The 16,417-nt window shown below is 41.7% G+C and overlaps 1 protein-coding gene across 3 annotated transcripts in view; it reads right to left on the reverse strand.

The window, feature by feature from the left end:
* The window catches only part of RNASEH2B (ribonuclease H2 subunit B), a 44,503-nt gene extending 31,349 nt beyond the window's left edge, over nt 1–13,154 (reverse strand). For all 3 annotated transcript variants that reach the window (XM_032099713.1, XM_032099712.1, XM_032099711.1), the window contains exons 1-2: nt 13,049–13,154; nt 784–855 (exon numbers count right to left, since the gene is read on the reverse strand). In XM_032099713.1, the coding sequence (XP_031955604.1) occupies nt 784–855; nt 13,049–13,130 (154 nt within the window). In that variant the 5' untranslated portion in view covers nt 13,131–13,154. The remainder of the gene's footprint in view (nt 1–783; nt 856–13,048) is intronic.
* Between the last annotated feature and the right edge of the window lie 3,263 nt (nt 13,155–16,417).

The raw sequence follows: 16,417 nt of genomic DNA on the forward strand, positions 1-16,417 counted from the left end.
CAGACCAACACCATAAAACTTAAATCTACAGAAAATAAACGAGCTTAAGCAAAGATAAAAAACCAGCATGAAACATCTTGCAAGCACAAACATTTTTCAAACAGAATGTTAACCCTAACAAAGGCTTACTGCAAGTTTCTGTTGCAGTATCTTATACTCCAATTATTAATTGATCATAGAATAAAAATCCTTGGCAAAAAGAACAATCTGACTAGAAGAAAGTAACCACGGGATGGTGGTGTCATTTTATTGCCTGCATTTGCTGGTCTTTCCAATGTATTTTGAATTCAAAGTGCCTCGTCCTCTATTAAGGAGAAAAGAGACACCATGATCTGGGCCAGGAAAAGAAAATTAAGACTTAAAAATGAGAAGACCCAAAAAGCTCGGTAAGTACAACTGAATCACTTCTTCTAACTCTATTTATTTTAAAGCATAAAATGAATGCTAAGAAGACTAAATTTGGATTAAAAAAAAAAAGCCTGGACTCAACACCCAACACTGTAAGCTCCCCAAAACTAATGCACTTAAAAACAGAACTTAAATTACACCCCTTTTTTTGTGCTGCCAATATTCCTGATGAATAAACAGTTCGACCAATTAAAATTATAAAAGAAATCCTAAATGTTTGCACAGCATTAACTATCTGGCATAAAGAGCAGTATCTTTGGCACTTAAAACTTGTATCTATCATCATTATTTCAGCTTTGCGAAATATGAATCTTTTGGTGGTGGAGAGTATCAACCAGAATTTTAACAGGCTCACGTCACAATTCCAGAACTTGCCTGTGCTTGGATTGCGCAGTTTTGTAAACAAGGGTTCGCTGTCAGGTGTCTTAGGGGGGTCAATAGCAGCCTCTGTAAGGGGAGAGGAAAAAGTTATGAACTATTAAGTTGTGAAGTATTTCACATCTGCTTCTCCAAGACATTCAGAATTAATTGGATTGACACTTTTTGAAAACACACACACACATCTGCCTAAAAGTTATATGCCTCAACCCAATTCATCCTACCTGATCAAGGCACTTAAATTATGATTCCAGACTTCCTGGCACTCTCTGTCTGTCACAGGAAAGATATGCACCTGGGGATGATTTAGATTTTGAAAACCACTTCCCCGTAGAGAGCCTTCAGGCAAGAGAGCTCCTAAATTTGACATCCCAGTTAAGTAAGATGAACTGATATGCTGCCCTGATTAGTCACAAAGACAATGAGAATGCTTTGGTTAGTTAGGCCAAGCACAATCTGGACATTAAAAAAGTGCAATCGGTAAAATAAACTTGGGAAGAAACTGTGATCCTTTAAAGCTTTCAGGAAGTCAGATTATGCAGGAATTAGCTTATTCTAGTTGTTACATCTGTGAAAAACATGCACACTTATTTATCTGTTATGTACAAACTTGAAAAATAAAGACTGCATTTAATTCCCCCCACAAGTAAAAGATGCTGAGAGAATACAGCACCTCTGGCTTAAGCCCCTTACAGTTATTCTCTTTTCTGTATCTTTGAACAAACAGAAGACAAAAAGCAGAGCCACAAAAGTATAATTTTTTCTGTGAAACTGAAAAAAGAAGGAAACAGCTACCACAAGGACGCTGACTCAAGTACAAAAAAACACATCTATAAGTACTTAATTATATTCTATCCAAGTCCTCTTTGTAGGGAACGTCTAACTTATATTTATGAAAACAACTTCCCACATCTCAGTAAAGAGCACCATGACAGCATCATCCTTCTTAGCCTGCACACTGCCAGTTCAGTCCCAATTCCTTTCATACAGGCATTCATCAGAGCAAGGAAAATTACTAAAACATTTCACATATATAACCAGTATCCAGACCCCAGAGAATGGACTGACAGGGATCAGGCTGATGTTTGCGTTATAGTGCTGCCGAGGAAAGCAGACAGGAGCAATAGCAGCAGACCGCATGACTATTCAAAGGAACACAAGTGCCACACTGTCCTTCCCCTTTCAGTAGCATCCAGCAGGTTTGTGAAGAGGGAGCTGGCAGAGCTCTTTGGCAAACAGGGAAGTAGGAACAACCGAAAGTAGCTGTCCTCCACCCTGGCTGAAAGCCCCAACATACCTGAAAAGGACAAGTGGACTTCTCACACTTGGCTGCTCATTGACACCTCAGGGGCAAAAAAAAAAAAAAACCCCAAATAACTCTCAACCGTCATATTCACTCCTTGTTATTCAGTTGTGTCACTAACAGAAGTTGCCCAGATAAAGACATATGCAGGACACAAAAACCAAATGTATTTAGTGATAAAAGTGCTGGAGAGTAATAGTTCTCAGAGTGGTTCAGAGGATTTAGAGTAATTTTCTTCCCTTCAAAATTTAAATGAGTCTTCAGGTGGCTTGAAAAACTGCTTCAAAAAGTTTCAGTAAAAGTTGAGGGCTTTTAATGGAAAAAGTCCGTATTTGCTAACCAGACTTGCTTCACATGCTGATACATAAACACACGGTTGTCAAGCTACATTTGCCCTGGCAAAGGCGACCTTCCAATTTCTAGAGCTGTGTATATTTCAATTCTTGACCACAGTTTAACATTAGTGTATTTTTTGTTACTTTTTAAAACACTGAAGTGATTAATGACAGTGAAAGAAACATGCTGCATGTGTTTACTTTGATGTGTTTCACATGAACATGTTAAAATATACACAGTAAATGCGAGTTTCAAAATTTAAAACAAAAAGCAAAACAAAAAAAAAACCCAAAGGAACTTTCAGCGCTCACTTGCTCTGCTTTCTTCATGCATAGATTGATGAACACTGGGAATGAGTCCAGCTGAGCCTGAAGTTGCATCTTGTGAACAATTAAGTCGACAATCCTTCCTAATTTGCTGTTTTTAATGACATTCGCATCTTTACTAGGTTGAGATGTTCTCTTCCTGAACACTGAATTCATCCATCTCTGCTAAGCCTGGGAGACTCCTACAGGTAGGGAGCACTCAGTGTAACAAACCCAAGGATACATTGTCCCTTCTATTCCTCACCAATCCTCTACCTTCCCAACCCAGATAACCGCCCTCCATCATCCAGGTCTGCCCCATGCTATCCCCCAGGCTCAGCACCCTCTGCTCTGCCCCTCTGGCCCTGCCAGCTCTTCCCCATGTGAAGAGCACTGCCCATGGAGTTCTTTGGTGCTTCTCAGGCTCCAAGGCGGTCACCACTGCATGAGGACAGCAGGGATCAAACCCTAACAAACAGTCTGAGTTGCAGGCTTCTGTCCCAGTATCTCAAGCCGATGGGATCAGAGTTTATGTCACACTCTCCACACAGCTGCCATGGAAAACAGTTTGCCTGAAGGGACATGCACACACACAAGAAGAAGGGAAGGGCTGGGCAAAGGCAAAAATGGTTGCTTTGAGTTTCTTTAACATTCAATTTCCTCAAAATGTAGGCAACATTCCACTCCATTTCCAGGGGCATCTGAAGAATATTTTTGTTATAGATTGGCTTTACTATATGTCAAGTTGGCAGACAAAAAAAAGAGGCAGCTGGGAGAATGCCTGCTTGGAAAACTGGATGCAATATTAACATGGCCTTAAGGGCAAAGAAGGCCCTATTTATCTGAATTTAAATACTTCATGGCTAGGAAAATGCTGAGCAAGGGATTTTTGATGTTAGGTGTCCAAACCTAACTTACTTGTGCTCTGGACTTTATCCAGGAAAGGTAACTGGATTTCTTTAATGCCATTACATTTATCAGGCCTTGTATTTCAGCAAGGATCTCTCACAGCTAAGTAAACACAGACTTCTTTAAAAGCAGTACTGTAGCCATTTTCTAGCAAAACTGAGAGTTAAACTAGGTTGGGAATTTTTTTTCAATTTTAAAATTCACATCCAGATAAGAAATCACCTTACAGAAAACAAACAAAAAAGTAACATTACAGGAAGTGCTGTTTTGTAAAATTCTAAAGGAAAACATCAGATGACTGCCACTATGGTTATTTTAACAGTTCCCATAGCTCAGCCCTGAGAAACTTGCTCATCTACAAGAATACTTAGGGAGAGAGGCAAGACCTTTCTGAAGAGTACACTCTCTACCAACAGTGACCCACAGTCAGGTCACCTTACTAATGTGTCATTACAGCATGATTTTCTCCTAGGACAACAGACTACAATGATATACAAAACTGATAGAAGGGTACAGAGGGGCTAAATTAATCCTGTCTCAAGGAGGCCAGCAAGCAAGCCACTCTTTAAACTGCCTGGGAAGACAGAAGGCAGACACTTCCAGGAGGCAGCTGAACCCACCTAAAGCTTAATTCCACCTATTACCATCCCCTGCAAGTATATGGCTCTGTCTCCTTGCTTACAGACACCTCTGGCACTGCAGTGCTATCCGGATGCAGCACCACCACAGCTACACCAGCGGAGGGAGTCCCGAGTTAAACACAGTCCAGGACAATTCCAACACTGGGCCAGTAACTATGTCCCCTTTGCTCAAGTTACTGTCTACTGTTTGTGCACTGTTAACCAGATCACACAAAGTCCACCTAAAAATGTACACGATGTATCCAGCAGTTTGGAGTCTACAGACACATCCTCAGAATCCTGAAGCTGAGCAAAAGAGACTAGGGAAGCTTAAATGAAGCTTTCCACTACAGAAAAGGAGAAAAGATTATTGTATTTCATGGAGGTCAGACATACAACCAGGCAAATTCTGTAAGATACATAAACAGAACAAATTGAAAATGAACCAGCTGTCAAAGGATTTCTGGCAATAATTTCTTCCACAATGGATAGATATGAGGCACTAATGAATTTGGTCACTGAAAGAAAAAGTGTTACCTGGTACAGGAACATAAATACATTGAAAAACAACGTAAAACTCCCACTAAGATCTGTGAAACTGTTATGGATGATGCAAAGTCTGTTCACCTTCTTTTTTTAAAAAAAATGCTTATAGAATACTATATATAACAGACTAATATCAAGTTATATGGAATTCCCATGCAAAAAGCTGCCAGCCAAGCAAGCAAAAAGGCTGTAAATATCTGTCAATTGCGTAAGAGGAAAAAACCCTCTGAGAGCACAAATTTCCCAACCACCACCACCCTGCAAAGAAAAAGGACTATTTAAGTCTGGAAATATAAAGTTAAGATTTCATTTAAAAACAGATATTAAACCATACGTCACCTACACAAGTCTTTTCCATTCCCTTCTTAACTTCTAACTGTGCACGAAAGGTGTGTCAGATGGAGACATTATGATGGAGCCCATTAAATAGACATTTTATGGAAGACTTTAAACTATGTAGCCTAAGGATATAGATAGGTTAGATCTAATAAACATTTTGTTTGTGTTCTTTTTAGAATCTCAACCCTGAAGAAAATGGCTTCAATTCAGTGCCCATGTCCTTTGTCGTGCAGTATGCCCTGAAAAAAGCCCAGTGAAAATTAATTAATAAATCCAGTACTTTGTATCACCCAAATTTTTTATAATTTTTGTATGTTACAAGGTAATTAACTGTAAGCATAATACATGAATTCAGGTATGCACAGACTGAGGATACAGTTTCATAAATGGCTTCAAAGGATCAAAGACCACAGGCTGATACAGATCTGGGTTCCTACAACAGGCCATAGAAAAGTGCAGTCCTGGGGTCCCCAACTCTGCTCCCTTTTTGTTTTGCATCTCTGCTGCTTTTTTCCACCAAAACTAGCAAGCTCACGTCCCCACAGCAAATCAGCTCAGTTCACTGATCCAGCTGAGAAATAACCAGCCACAATGAAGAAGTAGTTTTCAATCCTATCAGTAAGCTCAATGGAACAAGAGACAGAACCCACGGCAGGAGCAGATGGTATAGAATATATCCTACTCCGTATGTGACACAGGTGTCTTTGACCAGTGTAAACTAATTAGAGAACCAAATCATACGTGAATTTACAGAGTTGAGAAAGCAGGAGATGAGCCACAGGACTACATTGCTGCTTCCCTGGCTCACGATACTCAGGGAAGCATTGAACAGTACCTCTGCAAATAGCCGGTATTTTGCAGGTGCTTACGTAGAGGGTAGGGGCTTGTACTTGCCCACACTTGATTTTTGGAAATATCTTAATTGTTATTCAGTTATGTAAACCTGATGTTACCTCACCACCTTACTCTTTCTTTGACTGTACATAGCACTCACTTCAGTAAGGGGACTTTTTGCATGCCTATTGTAAGACATAGAATGATTATCAGTTTGGTTATCATGGCATTTATTATTTGGGGCCGTAAGGAAATAATGTTCAATGTGACATAATATAGAACATTCTACAGTAAAAGATAGTATCTAAAAATGGCACTGTTTTCTATCTTAACCACTGCTTCACAAAGAAATGCTACTAGACAGTTTGAATGGTCTTTTGCTCCAGGACACAGCTATGCAATACAGCTAAATTTTAAGACTTATGCCTGAAAGCATCTTTTGGCTTCCCCTTACGCTGGCACAGTTCACTTCTTATGTCAAAAAAAGAAACAAAAACATGTTCGTGGACTCACTAGCAATGGACAGTACTAATTTATCCATTACTGAAGTCTAGATGCTTGGCAGAATGTGTACAGTTTCAGCTGAATAAAGGGGAGGTCAGTCTTGAGAAGTTCAAGAAGTGGTTATCACTCGAAAGGATAAAAACTACAGACTTCCCTTCTCAATATTTATAGGGTCACCACTGGTGCAGCTGTATTACTGGCTGAATCAGCCCTATTCCCATGTGCAGAGAGGCCTAAGTTGGCATAAGCTGGTCTCTTCCAAGCCAGATGGCAGAAAGCAGAAGTGGGAGATGGTGTTACACATTAAAACATCTCTTTTCAGTTATTTTATTTGCTATGCTTCCTTCTGGCTCCTAAGCTTGCCAGTTTTATCTGCTTTATTCACAGCAGAGCTCAGTATGCCTTTTAGGAGATGACATGTAAGAAATAGTGCAAATTACCTGCAGGCAAAAGGCTTTGTTCAGGAGATGCAAATGCCAGTTTAGGGGGAGGTTTAGTAAAATATGCCCACAGAATGCTAACTTCTAAACTAAGCATATCCACATTCAGCTTATTAAAAAGGTATATCAATATGTGCACATATTTTATATAGGCTTTCTGATGTTTTGACTCAGCTGTTAAAACCAATACATATTTGTTTACCATAAACATTATTTCCAAGTTCTTTACCTAAATTATTCTGGAAAGTATTAATGTTCAAGTGTTCTGCCCAATTTTGACAATCATTACAATTTTTGATCCAAGTACCCTAACATCCCAGCAGTGTGATCTACTTCGTAGCAGATAAACTGAATTGTTTTTTAAACACTAAATGAAAGCATGTATCAAAGAGCAAGGATGGAAAAAAAAAATTAATGCAAAACCTACCTACTTCTGTTTTTAAAGCAAACTACTTTCATGAATTAAGTATTCCACAGCTTCTTTTGCTATGATGCTTTCTCTCACTATGACCCAAAATTTTCAAGTCAAATACTTCCTCGGTTACTGCATGGAGACAAAAGTTTCTTAGTCTCAATTGAAAGGATGGAGGATCAATTTAATATGTGCTGATGCCCCATGGTTTGGCATCACAGTCCATTTATTTCTGTCTCCATTTGACTTTCGGCATATATGAGATTTGTTCAAACAATTTGCCAAGTCTAATGTGAAACTGCTCCTTTTATTTTTGAATAAGTAATTCCTAAAAATAATAGGATTGTTAAATTTCCCTCCCCTGTTGCAACCCTTTCAGTTCTATTCATATGGCAGTTCCCATAAAACAATAAAAGAGCTAATCAATTTACTGTTGAAGAAAACAGCAGACTGAAAAAATGTGCTCAGTTAAACTTGTCTAGCTCAGAAAAATAAATGTTGAAAATAATTTTCAGCATGCAGCTAACCCCTACTTATTTTCCTAATACAGACAAAGACAGAATATATTAAATATATCAGTCTTAACTCTAGGTGTAGAGTGGAACACCACACTTAGAAAACTGCCTTCAGTTCCTGACCTCTTTGCTAAAACCAGTGAAGGATATAAATAGTGCCAGTTCTGACGTAACACCTATCCCTGAGGAATACTGAAAAAGAGACTGTCCTTCACACCAATCCTGTTAAGCAGCTAGTGTGATTCTGGTTAAGACTGGTTCGAAGCCATTATGTAAGAATGTTTATTTGTTATACAGAGCCCAGATCAGATCTATGTCATACACAGTGACTTTACCACAGTATTCGAGAGTTTTCCAAAGCCCTGACCTTAGATTTAGATAGCCCTAAAATTAGATGGGGTCTCAGCCGTATTTCTCAGTCTAGAAAATAACTTCTAGCTCTTATGATTTTCAGAGAACACATAAAAAATGGTAGCTCCATGGGCCCAGCTCAAAAGGCAAGTAGAAATTTCCTATATTCACACAAAAAAGTAGCAGGATTTTTTTTTTTTAAAGTACATGGATACTCAGTAAATACAGACAGAATCTGCTCTACTAAAGCACATCATTAGGAACTTTGTAGCCATGAGAGAGCCACGGTTTAATCACCAGGAGCTACTACTTTTCTCTTGTACCTGTTCAGTAGCTAGACCAACAACAGAAAGCCTGTACAGGAATTTCTACATTCTCAAGCAGAATTTGGATACATGGGTAATGTAACAGCCTTGATTACCCAAGTACCACTAGAAATGCAGAAAAGCACTATCTGGAAACTCAGCCGTCCACCGATGAAGCCCGTGTGGGTCCTTCAGGACTCGTTAGCACTTTGGTGTCTCTGTATCATGATTCCTCCAGAACTCCAGATTCGGGAGGTCTTCTTAACCATCGACGTCAACTACTCTGCACAAAGCAAGCTCGGATCCAGATTTCCAGCCAAGCTAATAAAATCTCCTGGAACATGGAGCACAGCACAGAAACACCCAAGTGGGTCTACGCAGAGCCAGCTTGGTCCATCAGGACTTATTAGTTCAGACACTGCCTGAAAGCAGCTGCACAGCAAAGCTGGTTCTGGAAACAGCAGAGATGTGTTAACATGGCACAGCACTTGAACTAATAAACTGCTAGTTCTGAGCCGAGCCTGCCTCAGGCTAAATGTGGTGCCTGTATATCCACTGCACAGTTAATCTGCAACTGCAGAAACAGCCTGAAGAGTTGACTCTATTCCAAGCCCAGCATGCACAGCTCTACCACTACCAACATGCCCAAGTTTTCTTTCCTTTCACCTTCCTCCACAAGACCAATCCCTCCCTCTACCCTCTTCCTGTTTCTTCATTGTTTTCTCTCCTGGCCATTCACATCCATTTCTCAGTCTTTCACTACACATTCCCAATAAGGCCGCACAACGTAGATCAGCAGCTTCCAGCCTCTCTGGAGTGATTAACATGGTTAACCACTCTCTTCTCACCCAACCTTCTCAACCAGACCAGCACTTCCTAACTCCTCTCACACCACTTCTGGCTTTCCTCTTTGTTCTTCCCTTGGTGGTTCAATCCCTAACCAAGGAACCATCATGCTTTGTATAAAAACAAAACAAAAATATGATTTTATTTGCATGTCGAATTGTCCTGCCTTCATGGAAAAAAAGCAAGTATCAGCAGAAACGCTATCACAAGACATCTCAGCAGGCCAAGGGCAAGCTACCACTTCTAATGGTAAAATTTGCTATCTCACCTAGAAGTTGCTTAGCAGTCAGCTCAGATATGACTGTCTGAGACTCTCCTTTTCCGTTCCTACTTGGACTTCCCTTTGTGCGATTCTCCCATGCCAAACAGCCCAAGTCTCTTGGTGTGGCAGAAGGGTTGGCGAAGGCAAGGACTGTCACCAGCCTGCTGATAACAACAGTGGACAAGGAAAGAATGCCATAGGAAAGATTGAAGGCAGGCAAATACTGACTGAAATGGAGCATGGGAAGACTGGCCTGCTGATGGAATATCAGCTCTGTCTCTCAGCTCAGTCAACTCTGCTTCCCCTCCCCACCTTCACCCACCTCTACAAACCATGCAAATTAACTGCTGAGCATATGGTTTGTACCTATGTCTGTGATTTGTAGGCATGAGAGGGTCACTAATTATCAAATTTTTACAGTACTGGAAACATGACAGAATTAATCACTTGCTACAGAAAGTGACAGTCTGTCCCTCTAAAAACAGTTCACAGCATTGGTAAAAAAACCCCACTCTGACTGCATTATTCCTCTAGCCAGAATCATGACTTCAGCAGAGAACATGGGCAGCTCTACCTGACAGAAGAGATTCCTTGTTTCTGAGCTGTTTCCAGAACACTGAAACCAATATAAAAACTACTAAATCAGAAATAGAACTGAAATTTATCTCCTCAGTCATCACACATGCTCTGAATGGCAGAGCAGCAATTTATTGTCCATGCAATATAACAGCAAATAGGTGTGTACCGAAAAAAAAAAAAGTAGTAATTTCATAACCTTCAATACTAAAGCAGACAGCATACTCTGCTCACTTTCTATGGCAATTACGAAATGAAATCTGCGTGCTTTCTAGCTGCCGTGTTTGGTATCACTCTGATGTTGTCAGTCACTGAAAGCCAAGTAAGAAAGGATCTCACCTTTGCTTTACAAGTATTTTTCACAGCTAAGTGTTTCTACATGTCACATCAGCAGTAAAACCACAGTCAAACGGATTCTCAGCACACAGTAACTAAGGAATCAGAGCAACACATGCACCATCACTCAGACCTCCAGCTGTATCTTTGCCTTGTTCTAGGAAGCTACAGTAGAACTTCTAAGTCTGAATGACTGACAAATCCTGACACTTAAGATGGCAAGCTTCAGTTCCCATTGTTTTACTTCTATACTCCTTACAGACCTCATTCTTTTTTAGACTAAGATATCTAGTCTTCTTGCAGAACTAGTCACAATCAAAGCAAGATAAATGACATACATCCAAGTGGAGATGCTACTAGGTTGGGCAGGATGGTGTATGTTATGAACCTTTCAAGGTGTTCTGGGAGACAGGCTACCCAGGTGACTAGTTCAAACTAACTTAAGCACTTGAAACCAAGACCTTAGAAAACGCCTTTACTTCAAGAAAAGTCTTGGAGCTTCTTGCTTAGAATGAAACCACACCTTGCCTCTTCTTCTTGCTATGCACAGGATAATGGCCACAGATACAAGAACATAAACAGGCTGCATACAACCAGAAGGTGCTGGTAGACTCAGTAACAAATGGCATTCAACTCACATCCAGAAACAGATCCTGTACTTATTTGCACCAGTTGTTTTTATGTATGTATGTAGCACAATGCCATACAGGTATGATGAAGATACAGATTGTCATATGAGTAGAATTTTACCATCAAAGGGCATTTTTGTTCTAAATCCAACTGCAGCCATCTTTATTCCTGAAAGTAATCAGGTCTTCCTACTACACATTCTGCTAAACAGTGAATGAAAAATTTCTGAGATTCATTCAACAAAGCAGTTAAGAAATACAAAAGTCTGAAAAGTGATAACATTAACCTAAACTCTTTTCTGAAAATGCTAAAACCAAACTAAAATCATTAAATGTTTCATTTCAGCAGTCTCATTCATATGGCTGGCTAGTCTCATCAGCTGTGGAGTTCTGAATTTATCAGCCACAGACTTTTTTTAAAATCACCATGTGCTTTGAAGTTCAACTAAGGCTTAATAAACTTTCTTACAGGTCTGGAGTACTATATAAATTTTGTCAGAGCTGTGCTGGCATAATTGGTAATACAAACTGTCTGGCTTCATGAAAGTTACAAGCTCTGGCTCCAATCCTGCAAACACTTACTGAAGAATTTAACTTACTGCACAGAACTGACTACTCATGCATAAGCTAAGCATATTTGTAAATATTTGCACAGTATGGACATCTGTTGGCATAACCAGTCATCTGATACAAGATTCAGCTTTAAATCCTAGTCTGCATAGAGTCAGTATTAAAAAAGGAATTCCTCACTTTATTAATTCCTTTCTTAGGCACCAAGCATGTCACATACCAAAGGGTGGAACCAAAAACAAGAGGAAGAGAGGAATCAGTGAAATCATGACAACTGGTTCTGTTTCTCATATAACTAGAGAAGCCTGGTTTCTTATGGGTGTATGTCTCAAGACTGAGCTCCTGCCTTCAACCTTTGCTGAACGAAGCTCTTGCTATACCTTTCCTTCAGTGATGCCATTTACAGCATTTCTCACATCATCACAGGCAAAGCTCATAAAATTACTCCAAAGAACTCCTCCTTTTTATCACGTTTGGTTATTAACACTTTTAAGTTATGGGTGGGGCTAAGAAATAGCCACAGTACAAAGCCAGCCCACAGATAATCATGGAAGTCGCATTTCCTTAAAAAGCAAACTAGAAAAGGCAATTATGTCTCCTTCCTCTTAGTGTCTTGGCATTTGAGCACATCCTGTTCCACTCATCCTCTTTAACAGAAAAGCATTTTGTGATCTCCTTGTTTAAACCTGATATATGGCAGAAATACATGTAAGGGAGCAAAGGCATCCTCGCATTGATTCAGGGCTGAGTGGGAGAGACCAAGCCTCCACTACACAGAGCTTAAGGCCTTGGTGGTTATTGCACCTGAATATGGCAGGTGGATACCTGCAGAGCTGCCATGTGGAGCTCTGCTGCTTCAGAATAAAGACAAGATCTCACTCTGGCTTAGGGCTGAAGCTAGTTTGACAGCCGTGGCTGAGGGCACTAAACCGTTTCCTTCAAAAAATGCAGGAATGGACTGAGGGGATGGAGGCAAGACAGGCCGCCAGCTCCAGGGAGGGGACAGCGAGACCCATCAGGGACATCGGTGGCAAGAGCACGTGGCAAAACCTTAACAACACGTACAAATCAAACGCACTGATCCAGCGAGGGAAACCGGGTCTCTGGAGGGGAAGGGCGGGTACCCTGCGGGGCCTCGTGCAGAGGCCGTGTCTCAAATCGGCCTTACCACACCCGGGCGGGGACCGGCCGCACGCAGCAGCCCCGGCACCTGCCCCAGCTCCCGGGGAAGAGCGCCCGCCTCCGGCCCGAGCCGGCCAGCGGGGCGGGAGAGCTCGGCGCTGCGGCAGAGCCGCCCCTCCGCGGAGCGGACCCGCCGGGTTACCTGGGGCAATGAGCACCCACTGCGCGGGGTGCGCGCCCGCGGGACGCCGCTCCGCGCCCTGCCCGCTCCGTGCGCCCCGCATGCTCCGTGCGCCCGCCAGCCCGCCGCTCCCGCCGCCGCCGCAACATGGCGGGCGGGGCGGGCCGCGCCGGGAAGGGGCCGGGCGGCAGCGGGGCGAGGGGACGGCTCCGGCTGCGCCACCGCTCCGCCTCTTCCCCTTCCCGACACACGCAGGGAGTGGGTGGTACGGCCGTGGAGGGCGGGGCCGCCGGCGGCAAAGCTTCTGCTCTCCTGCCGGCCCGCGGGATTCGGGTGTGTGTGATGTCCCGCCCGAAAGGCGAAGGGAGCACCCAGGGCTCGTAAACGCTCGTGGTCCAAAGGAGCGATAGAAGTCACAGGGTCCGCGAACAGTCAGAAGGTTTCATTAGTGAATTGCTCGCTTGGCGTGGAAATTGTTTTGTTAGTCCCTGACCTGTTATGTAAGCACATGGCTTAGTGGGTTTTGGATATAGGGGTAGGGTGAAAGGGAAGAGAGAAAGGAAAAGATGAGTTAAAGAGGGGGAGAGAGAAAGAGAGAGAGAAAGAAAGAGGAAAAGAGAGGGGAGAAGAGATGGCCAGACCTGATTCCGGCATTGATCCCGCTCATGGTCCTGTGGGCTGCTGCCCAGGCTTGGGAAGGGTACCTTTTTATGGATAGGTTTTCTCCACCCTGAAGACAGGTTTCTCACTTCCCATGTAAATTAGTTACCAAACGCAGTCCGATCTTTCAGACCTTTCTGGAAATGGGTTGGAGGGCTTTGGGGGCCTTGGGTGGTCTTGACGTCTCTCTGCAGTCCGTGCCCACTCCCTGGCTCCATCATTCCCGTGCTTGCACTGTACTCTGTTACGCTCATCTTTAGGAACTAGAACAAGGGTGTTTGTCCAGGAAAAGTGCTGCCCTACCTTCGCATGGCCCCCATCTCCAGCCACACCTTGTTCTTTCTCACGACTTGTCAGTACTGTAGTAGTTCTTTCTCACAGTGTGACAGGGCTTGACACAAAGGGCACAAACTGAAATAAATTCCATTTAAATATAAGAAGTGTCTTTAGTGGAGCAGGTTGTCCTGAACAGCCATGCCATCTCTATCAGTGGCGGTATTAAAATCCAGACTGGGTGTTCCTCTGAGCAGCTGCTGTAGCTGGCCCAGCCCTGAGCAGGGGGCTGGACTAGACCCTCTCCAGAGGTGCCTGCCAGCCTTAGCCATTCAATGGAACCTCAATCCTACAAGGCTGGTTGTGGGCAGAGCCACAGTTCTCTCACAGCAGTCATCCTACCCAGTGTACAACATGATCCTGCTAAATAGGTTCTTTGCCTCCAGATCGCACTGAGGAGCCATAGCCGCAACACAAAATGCATATTTCATGCATGTGTATATATACGTACATAAACTTGGCTTTACCCACATAAGACTGGAGGGATGGCCACCTTCCCAGAGATTTAGGAATAAATATTATGTTATCAAAAGTATTAAAGTATACATATCAATTGTAAATCTCAGAGATATGAAACAAATATTAAAAACATACTAACATCTATTCCCCAAAACAGAGCAGAATTAACCAAGGCCAGCATATGCAAAACAGCTGAGCTGATGTAAGGCTGAAAAAAATAATTTCCTGAAGTTTGAGCATATACCTTCATCACTGAGATTACATTAATCTAAATTTGTTTTATTTTAATTTTTCTGACTTTTTTTCCACTGATTGAAGTAAGGCAAGGTTTAAGTGCCAAAGACCGCATTGCACCATGTGTTTTGAAGTCCCCAGAGAAATCACTTGCTCTTAGAGTGATTGCAATTTGCTGTGGCGTATGCCTGGATTGCAACACTCACTGATGGGTCTTGTAAAACTCTCCTCACTACTTGTGTTAGCAAAGAGAGAAAGATGCTTGCCAGTTCCACTGTAATCTGTACAATACCACAGGATGAGCAGAACAGAGCTGATTGCTGTGTTTGAAACCTTCCTAGAAGGAAAGACTTCCATGCGGAAAAAGGGTTCTCCATAAAATTTGGCTTCTAGTCCTGAAAACAACAGCGATTTTAGCATGTTGTATACCACTGAGCTTAACAAAGCTCTGGAAAAGACAGGAATCCAAGTCTGCAAGCCTCCAGATGCAGTGTGTGTCAGGATCAAGTCTAGAAGCATAAACTGCAGTTGTTCCAGAGCTCCTATTTCCTCCCTGAATGTAGTGGGTGATGGAAATACTGTAGCAAACATTGCTGAATGTTTACAAAAGTGACTTATTAAGCTCACATTTTTCAAAGTACCAATCCATCCTTATTTAGGCATCTGGTAAGTAAGCTAATTTTCAGAGGTGCTGAGTACTCCTACCATTAATTGAGCTGAATGAACATTTCAGCTGTTCATTTCTTTTGATTTATGAGCATCTCCCACAATCTCTAGATGTATATTGGCCTTGGGATCTATAATGTCTTTTTCCAGGAACTTTCAGATAGAAATGTTTTTCTCAGATACTTTGAAATGGCCTAAACAGAAATTCTCAAATAGGCCTGGACAAGGCTCTAGAATGACATCAGTTTTGGAATAAAAATAATGCAGTAATTTATACATGTTAAATATTTAAAACTTTCTGTTGTTACTCCTGCACACTTGATATAAACTGTTCCCCTTTATAAACAGAGGATATACTATATCATTATAAGCAAAAGATAAACTAATTAGGGATTTCTGTCAGGAGCTAATGATACTAAAATCTTATTTGCTTAAGAATTAAATACCTTACCTTCAGGCTTGCCAACATTTTTAAACTGTAGTGGTGTCTCCCTGAAAGAAAATGCTGAAGTTTAAAACACTAGACTGATCTGAACTGATGTGGTGGTATCATTTTAAATACTCAGATCTTAATTTCATGCACATGGGTATTCTCATTTGGGTCCATATGACTCATTAAGTCCAGAAAGTTAAATGCATCCAATATGGGACTGCATCCAATCTGAGGACAATTGTTTTCCACATTTCAGAGCCATTTGATTTGCATTCAGACTTCACCTGCATGCTGTCTGTTCATTCATTTCTCCTAGGGCTCCTTCTTATAATCCAAATATCTGTGCAAATACAAGCATCCCTTTTTGCCAAACAAAAATTACTTACTTTTGCTGCCAAAGAAATGCTACTTCTGTCCACCTTCAGCTGCAGAATTTACCTCTTCCTCCTCCCCACACTAGTTTTAAGTGAAGGCACTTTTAAACTTTGCTCGGAGCTAGAAACAAAAGAATGTATAGAAAGAAGAGTGATTCATTTTTAAGTCAAGGTTGACATTTAAAAGACAAAAATATTTCCACATGATTATGTTTCATTGTACACTGTTTC

The sequence above is a fragment of the Corvus moneduloides genome, chromosome 2 (assembly GCF_009650955.1).
Source record: "Corvus moneduloides isolate bCorMon1 chromosome 2, bCorMon1.pri, whole genome shotgun sequence".
In the NCBI taxonomy this organism is placed as follows: Eukaryota; Metazoa; Chordata; class Aves; order Passeriformes; family Corvidae; genus Corvus; species Corvus moneduloides.